Source organism: Equus asinus, chromosome 25 (assembly GCF_041296235.1).
Source record: "Equus asinus isolate D_3611 breed Donkey chromosome 25, EquAss-T2T_v2, whole genome shotgun sequence".
Classification (NCBI taxonomy): domain Eukaryota; kingdom Metazoa; phylum Chordata; class Mammalia; order Perissodactyla; family Equidae; genus Equus; species Equus asinus.
In genome coordinates, this window is record NC_091814.1 from 13,194,973 (window position 1) to 13,212,013 (window position 17,041).

At 35.8% G+C, this 17,041-nt stretch overlaps 1 protein-coding gene across 9 annotated transcripts in view; it reads right to left on the reverse strand.

The window, feature by feature from the left end:
• Window positions 1–17,041, reverse strand: part of GOLPH3L (golgi phosphoprotein 3 like) — a 55,451-nt gene that overhangs the window by 26,798 nt on the left and 11,612 nt on the right. For 7 of the 9 annotated variants that reach the window (XM_070497142.1, XM_070497141.1, XM_070497137.1 and 4 more), the window contains one exon: window positions 455–586. The exons of the other annotated variants lie outside the window; for them this stretch is intronic. In XM_070497142.1, the coding sequence (XP_070353243.1) occupies window positions 455–586 (132 nt within the window). The remainder of the gene's footprint in view (window positions 1–454; window positions 587–17,041) is intronic. 9 annotated transcript variants of the gene reach the window in all.

Consider the following 17,041-nt stretch of genomic DNA (forward strand, 5'->3'; position numbering starts at 1 on the left):
TAGAGTGCTGAGTATGACAGTGAAGTTGTGAGTAGAAGAAAGAGTAGTAAGAAAATGGACTTCCAGTAAATGGAAGGAGAGTAATTGAATGGTTATCTGAGGATGACCAGAGTTAAGTAAAGACTACACCTGACCCAAATGTTTGCCTTCTCCTATATTATACTATCTTTCATAATGTTGCAGCTATAGATATAGAGGAAGAAATAATCAACAGCATTCTAAATGTGATTTTTCTGCACAAAAAAGAAGACAAAACCGTGAACTTATAACTATTAGACTATGGATATCGAATTTCTTCCTCTGCTATAGGGTAATTAAGCCTGTTAGACAATGGGACAGCTGAGTCAGTGATATTTATCTTGTCTCAGTACTCAAATCGTCCTATTTCTCCAAAATGGACCATTCGTATCTGCCCTTTTATAAGTTAAGAGGATGTTCACAGAAGATGTTGTACCTTTCTGTCTAGTAATCGCTTCTTACGCATGGTGGGGGGTTCCAGCGAGATTCGACCCCGCATGGCCAGCTCTATCAGGATGCCCCCTCGCAGGCCAGATGATATGCAGTCATTCCAGAAAGATGTGTAACCCTAGAAAAGGGGGAAAGAGAAGAGAAACCATGTTCTCAAAGGGATCCAGACTTGCAGCAAATACCCTAAGAATGGTCCACTTGGTTGTGATTCATTACTTGTGATTCGCATCACATTGCAGGAACTCAAAATGAAGTAGAGAATCAAAGAATCTCTCTTTAATTCCCTTAATCTAAACTCCCCCAAATATTATCTTCTGTCTGACTTCAAACTCTTTGTGAATTCCTATGGTTCAGCTGTTAGTTAACTGGCATATCAAATTTTAATTTTTGAGAAGAATTTTGGCTTCTTTGACATCTGTTTCCATGACACTCTAAATTTCAGAGTGGGATACAAATAAGTCAAGAAGAAAAATGTATAAACCCTTTGAGCCTTTCACTCCTCTAAGATACGTATTATTTGCAAAATATTATTATTATTTTGATGGATGGTATAGTAGAAACTCAACTCTGCTACTGACTAGTTGAGTACCTCCGGTATGTTACTTAACCTTTCTCAAGTGCAATGTCCTCACCTGTAAAATGGGGACACTAACATTTATCTTTATAAGTTTGCTGGGAGGAATAAATGAGGCATTATATATAAGAAAACACTTAGCATAGTGCCTGGCATAAAGTAGGCACTAAATGTTAGTTTCCCTTCCCTTCCCTCTAGGAGCTGGAGGGGATACAAAGACATATAAGAAATAGCCACTCTCTTAAGGAGCTGAAAGTCTAGCAGGAAAGACCATGCAAACTTGAGGAAAGTTCTGTGATAACACAAAATTTAAATAAAAGCTCAGTTGAAAAAGTAACAGAAGAGACAGACATAACTATTGGAAGTTTGGTTTAGATGATAGTTTTTCAAATTATAAATCACTTTTGGGCTAGAGTAATCAAGAACTCTTATGGGACTTGAACTGGGGTTTGAAGAATAGGTTGACTTTGGCAGAGAGAGGGTTTTTCAGATGAAGGAAATCATCCAAATTCTACCTATGCTTCAAAAAACTATTCTAAGCAAAAGAGTCAAGGAAGGATACCTTACATATGTTTAGAGATCTAACTCAAGGATTTAAAGAGAAATCATGAGATCAAGTTGGTTGGGGGCCAGGCTGTGGAAAGTCTTGATGCTTTGAACTTCTTACGGAAAAGCAATATTGAATCCTGAAAGTTTTGAGCAAGCAGTTATGATTAACACTAAGAAGACCCATCAGAGTTATCAGAACTGTTCAACACTCTTCAGCTATCTTTGGGCAGAGCATTCTCTCTCACTGGAGAGAAGGTGAGGGAGATGTGGCAGGGAGGTTTAGCATGGCTTTAAAGCAACACCAAAACTAAATCACTGTTAATAGCAGTAATGCCTAATATTTATTGAATACTCTTTATGTAATAGATTTGTGCTAAGCTTTTTTGCATGCATTATCTGATTATATCTTCACAATAATCCTATAAGGGAGGTACTACTATTAGTCACAGTTTAAAGATGAGGAAATTAAGGCTGATGGAGGTTATTAACATGACAGACATCACAAAACTAAATAGTGGCAAAGAATTTTTTTTATTAAAAAATCTTTTTTAATTCCATTTTTCCTCTTTATTGGTTTGGGAGTTACACATTCTCTTTTCTTTAGGAAAGTTATCCTTGAAATTTTAACGTGCATTACAAATAATTTAAAATTAATATAAGATCTATTTTTAAAATGAATCAATATTTTAACCACTCTCCTAGTTGACCAATATTTCGTCTTTTTTTATCTCACAAACTAGATATTATCATTAGCATCATAATTATTTTATACAGGTAGTACTTGTTTAGATTTACTCAGACGCTTACCAATTTCTTTGCTCACCATTCCTTCTTGCATCCCAGACCTCCTTTCTGGTACAATTTTCCTTCTTCCTAAAGCAGAATTTCCTTAAATGAAAGTCCGTTCGAGGCAAACTCTAGTGTGTTTACCTGAAATGTCTTCATTTTACCATTGTTCTCGAAAGTTTCTCTGGACATAAAATTCTAGGTTGCCAGTTTTCTCTTATCACATTGAAGATAATACACCTTCTTCTTCTAGAAGGCTTGATTGTTGCAGCATGAAATCTATCATTCTTATTGATTGTGGTTTCTTTGTAGGTGATTGGTGTTTTTTCTTCAGTCCTTTAAGATCTTCTCTCTTGCTGTTTTGCAGTTTGACTACAATGACTGTGTGTGAATTTACTTATCCTGTTTGGTCTACGCTTCCTGTATCTGTAGGTTCATTTCTTAGTTCTCAAAAATTCTCAGTTCTTATCTTTTAAGAATTTTGGCTTTCCTCCATTTTCTTTATTCTTTCCTTCTGGGACTTCAATCTTTCTCATTCAACCTCCATGTCTTTAAAACTCTCTTTTATTTTCTGTTTCCTTTGTCTCCATGTTGCTTTCTGAAGAATTATTTCATATCTGGCTTCCAATTTACTCTCTCCATATGTATCTAATGTGTTAAACGAACCCTGACATTTTGATTTCAACTATTTTCACATCTAAAAGTTCTATGCAGTTATTTTTCACATTTGCCTGGTCATTTGTGATCATTTCTTTTTGTTGATTTTGCGATTCTTTTATCTCTTTAAAAACATCATAGATATTTTATATTGTCTGATCATTTCAATATCCAAGATCCTTGAATGACCTATTGTTATTTCTGCTGATTCTTTCTCATGAGTGTTTCTTTGTACATAAGATACTTGATTTGATATTTAACTTTTTGTGAATCTGTGAGATTCTGGAGGCCTAAATTGAGGATGCCTTCCTCCAGAGAGGAAGATCTGCATTTGCTTCTGCTGAGAGTCAGACATGTAGGGAGTGGGAGACTGCCTCACAACTGGGATCACATTTAAACCTGGCTTCCCCATTTTTTCTCAACCCCAGGATTTATTCCTGAATCTCTGGACTGATTTGGTAATTTGCCCCAGGGCAATCTGGTTTTTGTTTGTTTATTGCTCACCTCTAGGAGATTAAAAAATTTTTTTTTTGCTGAGGAAGATTAGTCACGAGCTAACTTCTGTTGCTAATCGTCCTCAATATGTTTTTTGCTTGAGGAAGATTAGTCCTGAGCTACCATCTCTGTCAATCTTCCTCTACTTTATACGTGGGTTGCCGCCAGTGTGGCTGATGAGTGGTGTAGGTCTGTGCGTGGGATCTGAACCCATGAAACTGGGCCACCGAAGCAGAATGCACCGAACTTAACCACTACGCCAGGGTGCTGGCTCCTCTAGGATTTTAATTTTGTTGTTTGTTTGGGAGCCCTGAAGATTTCCTTTACTTTCCGAAGGCCCAGCGATACATTAAAAATTAAGTTTAGGGGCTGGCCCCATGGCCGAGTGGTTAAGTTCGCGTGCTCCGCTGCAGGCGGCCCACTGTTTTATTGGTTTGAATCCTGGGTGCGGACATGGCACTGCTCATCAAGCCACGTTGAGGCAGCGTCCCACATGCCACAACTAGAAGGACCCACAATGAAGAATATACAACTATGTACTGGGGGGCTTGGGGAGAAAAAGGAAAAAATTTTAAAAAATTAAAAAAAATTAAGTTTATTCAAGACTTTAATATCTGACCATTATACTGCCAGAGGTAGAGGTCTTCCATTCCATTTCTTCCAGAGCCAGGATGATCTTTAAGCTCAAATCTAATTACATAACTCCCTTCCCTTCTACTTAAAAATGTTTCAAATTCTCCTCCCAGTCAAGTCCCAATTCCTTAGTATAGCACTCAAACCAGGGGGCTGCTTACTAGTCTCTCTCGAGTCTCTTTTCCTTAGCACACTTTGCTCTAGCTTTCCAGAACTACTTTAAGTATACTTAATGCATCATGTTGCCTCTGGCCTTTGCACAGACAGTTCTCCCTGTTGTAGAAGAACCAGCACTCTTCCTTCCCCAACCCCTCCCCATTCTTAAGAACTGAGTACAGAGGTTGCATCTTCCATGAAACTGTCTCTAACACTGTGTTTCCCTCCACTCCACCCTCCAGGTTAGGTTCCTCACCTAGGCGTGTCTATATACATATATATATATACTTCTCCCCTATCACTTATTATATTACATTGCAATCAACTGTTTGTCCTTAGTAGACTATAAAATTCCTTAAGAACAGAGTATCTGACTGATACATAGTACTTCTCAATAAATGTTTCCTGAAAGCATAAACTTATGATTGAAAGTAAGTATGTTCACCTGGTAAAAGGTTGGCTTGAACCAGACACATCCCTACACATATCCAAACTTCCTGAGGGCCTGATCTTAGACTCAAAGCTGGGATTAGTTTCCTCCATTGCCTGCCTCATGCCTACTTCAAGAGTCATATTTGTAACTCCTCTTTAAGGAAGGAGTGAGCTTTTTCTTTAGATCAGTACTTGGTTTTATACAACTTAGCTGTCTATAGAACTTAACCTTATACAATTAAGGTTAAACTATAACTTACTTTAGAACATGTTATTTACTTAGGCATAATTTCCACATAATCCTGATGACTTTATAAGTGTCAACAGGTGCACAAACATTTCAGCCAGTATCAAAGCAATTATAGGAAAGTTTCCCTTTATCATTTCTTCCTGACCATATAAATTTTGTTTCAGTGACAGTGATGTCAGGTTGTCAACAGAACTATAAATGAGACGCACTGTAAATAAGGAAACAGTGGAGACCAGGATGTAGAAATTGGGTTTCACCTTTTTCCATCATAGTATCTCATAATAGGTAAAACTCTTCAAATAAGTTTTTAAAAAGCTTCTTTTTATTGAGTCATATGCCACAATAGAAAAAAGTACAAAAATACACAGGTAGAGTTTTAAAAAATAATTATAATTCTAAGGTCCATTTTCCTGTAAATATATCTAGCTCTTTGGTGAATTCTCAAACCATCTATGATAAAGATTCTGTGTTAAAGGGCCAGTGCTTTAGTATGCAGGATGATCTATCACGTACATACTAAAGTTCACCATTCAATCATTAAATTTAATTACCAAAGGATATATACATGAGGGAAAGAGAAAGAGAAACATTTTAGGATCTACTAAAATAAATGGAATCACACATTGCCTCATGACCAACAGAGAATCTTGGAGGACTGGCGGAATGAGATCTTTGGATAGTGGACTTTGTTTTGTCTTGACTGTAAACATATGATTGAAAAAAAGAAAGAAAAAAAGATCACATTATAGAAATGTATAATTTATAAAGTGAAAGTCTCCTATCTTATCTGCTCCAGATAACAGTTTAGTGGGTATTTTCCTAGATTTATATACATATTCTAATATACATTTATTAATATTATTTACAGAAATGAGATCATACTGAGTGCAACTTTTCCACTCACTCATTATTTTGGATATCTTTCCACATCAGTAAATATAGATCTGTTTCATTCATTGTAATGGCTGCAAAGTATTTAATTTTAGATGCACTATAATTTGTCTATCTAAGTCCTTACTGATGTATTTGGGTTGCTCAAAGTTTTTTGCCATTACAAAATGCTATAAAGAGTATTTGTGCAGGTATTTCTGTTGAAAAAATTCCTAGAAGAAATTTTCGGGTCAAAGATTATACATATTTAAATTTTTTATAATGTCATTTTGCTCTTGTAAAAGGTTGGGCAATGAGATTTCCATAAATTCAGTCAATACTTTATGCTGAATTTCCGCCTAGTCAAGTATTCCTTATTCAAACTTCCTTGAAGACACACCTTAAATCAACTCTGAAGTTGCCTGCTTAGGGTAAAGATTTTAAAGTTGTCTGCTTGGGGTAAAAAAAGGCAAGAAAACAAAGAAACTTAAAGCATCATTAAAAACTATGCTAACATGAGCATAAGCTATAGCTAACATTAGGATAACATTAGAAAATCCTTTGGATAAAGCTGAATGAAAAAGAGCCAAATACATAATTGTGTATTCAAGATTATCACAATTATGTAAAATACCATCTACGTTAAAAAAAGGTTTTCTAATTTTTCTAAATTATCTACACTGAGAAAATATCATTTTATTAGGAAAAACCTCAGAAAAAATAATCCTTCCCTCCCCCCAAATCTGAAGATTCAAAGTTAAAATTGCTTCATCTTCCAAGAGAGAAAGAATCTTATTGTGTCTTCTTGAAGCCTTTTCTATATGCCCAATTCCAAAGGCTAAAGTCTGTATAATTATCTCCAGGATTGTCAAAAATTATACAAGAAAAAAAATTATATAAGCAAAACTAATTTTATTTCACTTTTTTCCTCTAAGAAAAAACTCTAAGAAGAGTTAATACACTGTTTTCCTTATTTGATCTAAATTCCTCTTTTATAAATTAATGTGATTCATTCCAACTCCTATTCATATTTCTATGTCTACAGAGCCAATAGAGACATTTCACTAAAGAGATTATGCATTAAAAGCTCACTCTGCTTAATCATAATGGGAATGAGGAACTGTGACCTGGATGTTATTCTGGTTTAACAGATGATTTCAGCATGACTGGGAAGGATGGATTATAAAGTTAGACAAACAGACAAAATTTCTAAACAAACTACATGAAGATAATATTCTTTCAGGCTTATTCAGGAAGTTGGGTGGAAAGATGCAAAACTAGTCATAATGACCAATTTATTAGTTTTCTCAGGGCCTCCAGTTGAGATTCTTTTTCCTTAAAATAAAGCCATTATCAAAAGTTCAGGGAAAAACCAACACGGTAATACCTTGCCAGTGAAAAAGAAATCCAAAATAAAGGAAAGCAATTGGTAATCTTTGAATATTCCTACAAAAGATTTAAATCTCATTCTGGCCAGTAAAACTATCCTTTATTTATTACTCTAAAAATTTTAAAGTGATTGTAGCACCAAAAACAGTAACTTATGTCTTTCTTTTTCCCACAGTCTGATACTTATGAGAAAAAGGAATTTTCATTACTACACACTATCCAAAGAGAATAGAACAAAAGAGATATTTGAGAAGGGGGAGTAAAAATCTAAAAATATGTTTAGGGCTCTAAATCTACTTCCCCACATCTCCTCGAATGATTTAAAATAGATTTATTAACACTTAAAGGCAATTATGGTATGTTCAAACCCTAGAAAAGCAAAACTAGGTAAATGAAGATATTTCTTTTGTTTTCAAATAGTTTTTTTCTCCCTGATGAAAAAGTAGTATAACACATTTTAGAAAATTTGGAAAGAAAAGAAGAACCATAAAAAATAAAACAAAAATTAGTCATAAATTCCATCATTCTATTATCATTTGGGTGTATGTAAAACCAGATTTTTCTTTATAGATATAATACACATATCTTCTCTCCTACCCATCAATTTTCCCATCTGCTTCTTCCTCAACCTCAATTCTGGGGTTTTCCTTCATAAAACAGCTTTGAGTGAATTATGCAACAACAGAACATGTATCTCATAAACTTTCATAAAACATTGGGGGTACAGGTGGTAGAAGAAACCATGAGAATGGTAATTTCATCATCTTTCATAACAGGGAGTCGACAGGATATTATCTAAAATTGAATCATGTGGTTAAGAAAACATGACCCCAATCCTTTCTTTTACCATTTCCAAACGTACACAAAATAGAGAGATTATGAACCTCTATGTATCCTCTAGCTTCAACAGCTCCCAATATAATCTTCTTTCATCTATACCTCTCACCCTATGCCCAGATTATTTCAGTGAAAATCCTATTATTGTAACATGGTGTCCATAAAATACTCCAACACCCTCCTCAAGAGATGAAGGTTTTTTAAAAAAACTGGAATACTAATATCAACATCACACCTAAAAAAATTAAGAATTCCTTAATATTATCAAATACTCAATAAGCCTTCAAATTCCATCAATGTGTTTTTTTTTTTTTCTGCTTTTTCTCCCCAAATCCCCCCAGTACATAGTTGTATATTTTAGTTGTGGGCCCTTCTAGTTGTGGCATGTGGGATGTCTCCTCAATGTGGCCTCATGAGCTGTGCCATGTCCACGGCCAGGATCTGAACCAGTGAAACTCTGGGCCGCTGAAGCGGAGCGTGCAAACTTAACCACTTGGCCATGGGGCCGGCCCCACATCAATTGTTTAATATATGGTTTGAGTCAGGAGCCAAGCAACGTCCACACATAGCCTTGTTTTTTTATAAGCTCTTTTTTTAAACCTTAGTGGGGACTTTTAGTAAATAATATCTTGTGATGAAGAAAAGCAATATTCAGTTTAACTTCAATTTCCTTTTTATGTCAAATTCAAGTAACCTTAATCACATTTTTAAAAAATGGAATAAATCATACTACATGTGCTATTTTCAAAGTAAAATGTAATAAATATAATTTTACTTAAATTTAACATAAGAAGTGACTAAAAGAATTAACTTCAAACATTTAGTTATTACAAGAGATATTTCCTAAAAGACTCCTTTCTAAAGTTAAGAAAAAAGATTATTGAGGTTGGGGTCATTTATTTAAGTAAATGTTTCAATTTTTTGACAATATCTAATTGACTCGCTATAAAAAATAAAAGTTTGGGGCTGGCCTCGTGGCCAAGTGGTTAAGTTCGTGTGCTCTGTTTTGGTGGCCCAGGGTTTCGCTGGTTCGGATCCTGGGCGCGGACACTGCACCGCTCATCAAGCCATGCTGAGGAGGCGTCCCACATGCCACAACTAGAATGACCCACAACTAAAAATACATAACTATGTATCAGGGGTCTTTGGGGAGAAAAATGAAAAAATCTTAAAAAAAAATAAAGTAAAAGTTAATGTCTCTCCCACACTTTCTCCCATCTTTATTCCTTTACTTCTCAATTTTTAAATGATAAATTTATATGGTTATTATTATTTTTTATTGGTATATAGTTGACATATAACTTTATATGTTAGTTTCAGGTATGCAACATAATGATTTTATATCACCGAACATAGTTTTTTTCTTGTGATGTGAACTTTTAAGATCTGCCCTCTCAGCAACTTTCAAATGTACAGCATCATTAAATATAGTCATCACACTGAACATTACGTCTCCAGGACTTATTTATTTTATAACTGAAATTTTGTACCTTTTGACCACATTTACCCATTTCACTCAACCTCTAACCCCCATCTCTGGTAACCATCAATCTGTTCTCTGTATCTATGAGCCTTTTTTTTTAATTCCACATATAACTGTGATCATAAGATATTTATCTTTCTCTGTATGACTTATTTCACTTTGGTTATTATTTATTGAGATTTTATATGTGTCAGGCTCTCAGTTAAACATTTTATATAAGTAATTTAATTTCTCACAATATCACTATGAAGTCAATATTATCTCTATAAAATAAGTATAAAGAAAAAAATGTGGAAACTGAGGCCAAGTCCTATTTTTAGTAAGTGGTAGACTTTGGATTTGAACATAGATATAACTGCTTCTAAGCCTGTGCTTTTAGATACTGCCTATAAGGAAACCAGAAAATACAGTACCTAAGCACATGGAGAGGTATGATAAATGCAAGGGAATTCAGAGAATCGAAAGGTCACTGCTGGATTTGTGATGGGGTTTGAAAGGAAATGCAGAATTTAAATTGAAACAAACTATGGAGAAAGTAACATGGCAGGAATATACAAAAGACAAATGTGGGGATTCAGGGAAGATGGCAGAGAAGGATGCACCAGAAACCTGTCTTCTCACCTAGACAACAACTGCACCAGCAGAATCTGTCTGATATAAATATTTTGGAACTCTGGAGTGTATTGCAGGCTTGCAACTTCCAGGGAAAGGCCTGTGGTTAATTTCATTCAATTTCAGCTCTTAGCTTAGCAGGGCTACCCATCCTCCACCCCTAGCCCCATGGCAGGCAGCCATGCATGTGTTCTTGGAGCAGCTTATATGCAGCTTCTGGAAGCCATGTGGGCAATAAGGACCCTGTCCTCCAAATATCAGGGATCTGCATTCTGATCACTGATTGCTGCTTCTGATCACGAAGGTGCAGATACAGAGGCCACTGTGGTAACCTCCTCCTTTGTTGCAAGCCCTTCCCCTTCCAGCTGAAGTGACTTCCAGGTGATTTAAATGGTTGATGCCTTTCTCCATCCCTTCATTTTTCTCTTTTTCCTCCTTTGGGAGCCAGATTCAAAGACTAAGACCTTCAAAAGCAACAACATATACAGGGAAAATCAGAAAGTCACCTCAAATGCCCAAGGAAAGGCACAGGCTCAGAAAAGACTTGAGAAGACCTTAAGTTTACATCTTACGCTGACCCTCGGTACAGAGACAGCTTACAGCAATTAAACAACAAAAAAAAGAAGATTACACCATACACAAAAATCAACTCAAAATGGATTAAAAACTTGAATGTAACACCTGAAACTGTAAATCTACCAGAAGAAAATACAGGAGGTGAACTCTTTGACATTGGTCTTGGCAAAGCATTTTTGGATTTCACACCAAAAGCACAAGCAACAAAAGCAAAAATCAGCAAGTGAGGCTACATCACACTAAAAAGCTTCTGCCCAGCAAAGGAAAGCATCAGCAAAATGAAAAAGCAACATATGGAATGGGAGAAAATATTCACAAACCACATATCCGATAAGGGGTTAACATCAAAAATATATATGGAACTCATGTAACTCAACAGCAAAAAATGAAATAACCCAATTAAAAAATGGGCAAAGGGGGCCGGCCCAGTGGCACAGTGGTTAAGTGCGCATGTTCCGCTTTGGTGGCCCAGGGTTTGCTGGTTCCGATCCAGGGTGTGGACATGGCACCACTCATCAAGCCATGCTGTGGCAAGCGTCCCACATATAAAGTAGAGGAAGATGGGCACGGATGTTAGCTCAGGGCCAGTCTTCCTCAGCAAAAAGAGGAGGATTGGCAGATGTTAGCTCAGGGCTGATCTTCCTCAAAAAAAATAAATAAATAAGTAAAAAAAATAAATAAGAAAAAGGCAAAGGATCTGAATAGACATTTTTCCAAAGAAAACATACCAGATGGCCAACAGGTACATGAAAAAAAGTGCTCAACATCACTAACTATCAGGGAAATGCAAATCAAAATTATGATGAGCTATCACATTACACCTGTTAGAATGGCTATTATCAAAGACAAGAGATAAGAAATACTAGTGAGGATGTGGAGAAGAGGGAACCCTGGTACACTGTTGGCAGGAATGTAAACTGGTACAGCCACTATGGAAAACAGTATGGAAGTTCCTCAAGAAATTAAAAATAGAACTACCATATGATCTTGCAATCCTACTTCTGGGTATATACCCAAAGGAAACAAAACCACTATCTTGAAGAGAGATCTGTACTTCTACGTTCACTGGAACATTACTTACAATAGTCAGGGTTTGGAAACAACCTAAGTGTCCATCAACGGATGAAGAGATAAAGAAAATATGGGGGGCTAGTCCCATGGCCAAGTGTTTAAGAAGTTCGCGTGCTCTGCTATGGCGGCCCATGGTTTTGCTGGTTCGGATCCTGGGTGTGGACATGGCACCGCTCATCTGGCCATGTTGAGGTGGCATCCTATGTGCCACAACTAGAAGGACCCACAACCAAAATGTTCAATTATGTACTGGGGGGATTTGGGGAGAAAAAGCAGAAAGAAAAAAAAAAGGTGTTAAAAAAAAAGAAAATATGATATATATGTGTGTGTATATATATATTTGTCATATAAATATATACATGTAATATTATTCAGCCTTAAAAAAGGAAATCTTGTCATTTGCAACAACATGGATGAGTGAGCCTGGAGGGCATTATGCTAAGTGAGATAAGTCAGGCAGAGAAGACGAACACTGCATGCTATCACTTAACATATGGAGTCTAAACAAACCAAGTTCACAGAACAGAGTAGTAAAGTATAAAAGTTGCCAGGGGCTGGGGGGTGGGGAAAATGGAGAGACATTGGCAAAAGGGTGCAGACTTTCAGATATAAGATGAATAAGGTCTGAGGATCTAATGTATAACATGGTGACTATAGTTGTTAACACTGTATTGTATAATGGAAATTTGCTAAGAGAGCAGAACTTAAATGTTCCCACCAAAAAAAAAAAGGTAAATATGTTAGGTAATGGATGTGTTAATTAACACAATGGGGGGAATCTCTTCACAATGTATACATATATCAATTCATCATATTGTACACTTTAAATATCTTACAATTTTGTCAATTATACCTAAATAAAGCTGAAAAAAATAAAAGCAAAACAAAACAAAACAGAAACAGAAAACCACAACCCGGGGAAGTGGCAGAATCTGATTTCCAGAGTTACCATATCATTGGATTCAAACGTCCACTTTTCAACCAAAAAAATCACAAGGCATATTAAGAAACAGTTCAGCATGCCCACTCAAAGGAAAAAATAAACCACCAGAAACTGTCCCAGAAAAGACCAGATGGCAGACCTAGTAAAGACTTAAAACATCTGAAAGATTCTCAAAGAACTAAAGGAGGATGTGGAGAAAGTCAAGAAAATGATATATGAACAAAATGGAGATGACAACAAAGAGAAAGAAAACCTAGAAAGAAGTCAAAAAGAAATTCTTGAGCTAAAAAGTATAATAACTGAAATGAAAAATTCACTAGAGGGATTCAAAGGCAGATTTGAGCAGGCAAAAGAAAGTGTTAACAAATTTGAAGATAGGGCAATTAAAATTATTGAGTCTGAAGGACAGAAAGAAAAAAATTGAAGAATAATGAACAGAGCCCAGGCAACCATGAGACATCAACAAAAGTGAACCAACATACACATTCTGGGACTCCCAGAAGGAGAAAACAGAGAAAAAGGGACAGAGAGATTATCTGAAGAATTAATGGCCAAAAACTTCCCAAGTTTGATGAAAGACATGAATATAAACATACTAGAAGCTCAAGGAATTCCAAATTGGATGAACTCAAAGAGGTGCACACTGAGTCACATTAACATCAAACTGTTAAAAGCCAAAGAGAGAATCTTGAAAAAGCAGTGAGAGAGAAGCGACTTGTTACATGCAAGGGATCCTCAGTGAGATTATGAACAGATCTCTCATCAGAAACTTTGGAGGCCAGGAGGCAGTGGCCTGATATATTCAAAGTGCTAGAAGAAAACAATCTGTCAACCAAGAATCGTGTATCTGGCAAAACTGTCTTTCAAAAGTGAAGGAGAAATTAAGACATTTCCAGATAAACAAAAGCTGAGGGAGTTTCCTTACCACTAGACTTGTCTTGCAAGAAATGTTAAAGGGGCTGGCCTGGTGGCTTACTGGTTAAATTCAGTGTGTCCTGCTTTGGTAGACCAGTTTCAGTTCCTGGGTGCAGACCCACACCACTCATCAGCAGCCATGCTGTGGTGGCAACTCATACACAAAACAGAGGAAGAGTGGCAACAGATGTTAGCTCAGGGCAAATCTTCCTCAAGTAAGAATGAATGAATGAATGAATAAATAAATAAATAAAATGCTAAAGGGAGCCCTACAGGTTGAAATGAAGGGATACTAGACAGTAACCCAAAGCAGTATGAAGAAATAAAGATGTCAGTAAAGGTAACTACATGGGCAATTATAAAAGCTGTTTTTATAGTAAGAATGGTTTGCAACTCCACTTTTTGTTTTCTATAGGATTTAAGAGACTAATACATTAAAAAAATTATTATTCTATAAGCTAGAGTTAGTGTAACTTTGGTTTGTTACTCTACATTTTGTCTTGTACATAATTTAAGAGACTAATGCATTATAAAAAGCAATTATTAGTTTATGTTTTTGGACACACAACATATAAAGATGTAATTTTATAACATCAATAACTGAAAGGGGTGAGACGGAGCTGTAGAAAAGCAGAGTTTTTGTACGCTATTGAAGTTAAGTTGATATAAATTCAAGTTAGAGTGTTATAACTTTAGGATGTTAAATGTAATCCCTATGGTAACAACAAAGAAAACAGTTATAGAATATACACAAAAGGAAATGAGATTAAAATGCTTGGCTACAAAAAATTAACTAAATACAAAGGAAGACAATAATTCAGGAAATAAGGGACAAAAAAGCCTTAAGACATATAGAAAATAGCAAGTGACAGAAGCAAGTCCTTCCTTATCAGTAAATATTTTAAATGTAAATGGATTAAACTCTCCAATCAAAATAAAAAGACTGACAGAATAGATTAAAAAATATGAACAAACTATATGCTGTCTACAAGAGATTCACTTTAAATCCAAAGACACAAATAGGTTGAAAGTGAAAGGATGGAAAAAAATATTCCATGCAAATAGTAACCAAAAAAGAGCAGAGGTGGTTACATTAATATCAAACAAAAAAGATTTTAAATCAAATAAGGTTATAAGAGACAAAGAAAGACACTGTATATTTTTTTCCTGCTTTTTCTCCCCAAATCCCTTCAGTACATAGTTGTATATTTTAGTTGTGAGTCCTAGTTGTGGCATGTGGGACGCCGCCTCGGCATGGCCTGATGAGTGGTGCCATGTCGCCCCCAGGATCTGAATCAGCGAAACCCTGGGCCATAGAAGTGGAGTGCGCAAACTTAACCACTTGGCCACGGGCCGGCCCCAAGACATTATATATTAATAAGAGGTTCAATACAGCAAGAAGATGTAACAACTCAGCTTTAAAAAGGAAAGAAATTCTGACATAAGCTGCAACATGGATGAAGCTTGAGAACATTAGCTAAGTGAAATAAGTCAATCACAAAAAGACAAGTATTATATGACTCCACTTATATGAGGTACCTACAGTAGTCAAAATCATAGTGACAGAAAGGAGAATGGTGGTTGCCAGGGGTTGGAGGGAGGGGGGAATGGAGAGTTATTGTTTAATGGGTATCGAGTTTTAGTTTTACAAGACAAAAAGAGTTCTGGAGATGGATAGTGGTGACAGTTGCACAACAATATGAAAGTACTTAATATCACTGAACTGTACACTTAAAAATGCTTAAGATGATAAATTTTATGTTTTGTTTATTTTACCACAATAAAAAAAGTGGAAGAAAAAAAGCCAAGACTAAAGTGGCATATTGACTGGAGCAGTGAGAGAGAAGGGTAGATAGATAAGGTGGGGCAAGACAGCTATTGTCCTGCCCTCTCGGAGGTTGTAGACAAGCTCTAAAAGTTATTAATAACTTACATTTATTCAATGGAATCCTATGAAGCCATTAAAAATAATAGGGTCTGTTTATATTTATTGACATGAAAGATGTCACATTAATGTCTAGATTATAAAATCTACATTATATTAAATAGAAAAAGAAGGCTGTAAAATAACTTGTCTGATATAATCCTTTTTTTTATAATTATGTGTCTATGTATATTTATGCACAGAAAAAAGTCTACAAGAATATATAAAAATTTTAATAGTAGTTATCTTTTACTGGTGAGATTATGGGTGATTTTTATTTTCTTCTTTAAACCTTTTTTAAAAAATTGAGTCATAATTTATACAGAGTGAAATGCACAGACGTTAAGTTCAATTAGTTTTGACAAATGCTTATATGTATCTCACACCCCATCAAGACATAGAACATTTCTATCACCCCATTAAGTTCTCTCATGTAGATCTTTTTCTGAATTCCTTAGTATAAACATATTTTACTTTTAAAATAATAAAGCCATTTTTATATCTTAGACAAATTTTTAAAAAGAAGTCAATAATAGCCCAAAATGGTGAGCACAATCTACCAGTGAACACATGGAAACCTCAAAACCTTTGATTCAATATTTTTTTGTATTTGCCATTCCCACCTTTAACCTTTCGGATAACTGTGACAGGTGAGGGCAAACAGAGTATGTAAAGAGTAACCTCCAAGGAATTTCTTCCTCTTCCATGTTCTTATAGCACTTTCTGTACCTTTCTCACAGCACTTACATATCGTGTCTAGCAGTATGGTTATTGTATACACATCTCTTCTCCCATATCAGATTCCTATGCTCCTTGAGGGAAGATAAGCACATCTTAGTTACTTCTGCGTTTTCCTTATTTTTCCTAGGGCCTTGCGTAGAGCAGGTGCTCAATTAATGTTGGCTGACTTGAATTTAAGAAAAAAACCACCCATAATCTCACCACTGAAAGATAACTTACAATTATATAAGATACAATTTTATACCATTTTAATGGCACTTCCTGAGGTTGAACTGCACTCTAGGTGAACATAAGTAAAGTATTAAGCAATTATCTCCAGAACCTTTCTATTTCCTCTAAAACCTCTCTAAATCATTGGTATGGGCTGAACTGCATCCTCTCAAAATCTGTAAGTTGAAGCCCTAACCCCCAGTACCTCTGGATGTGACCATATTTGGAAACAGGGCCTTTACAGAGGTGATTAAGTTCAAATGGGGCTGTTAAGGTGGGACATACTCCAATCTGCCTAGTGTCCTTATAAGAAGAGGAAATGTGGACACACAGAGACACCACGGATTCATGTATACGGAGGAAAACTCTTGTAAGGACACAGTGAGAAGATGGCCATCTACAAGCCAAGGAGAGCGCTCTCAGAAGGAACCAAATCTTAGACCCAGAGCCTCCAGAACTGTGAGAAAAGA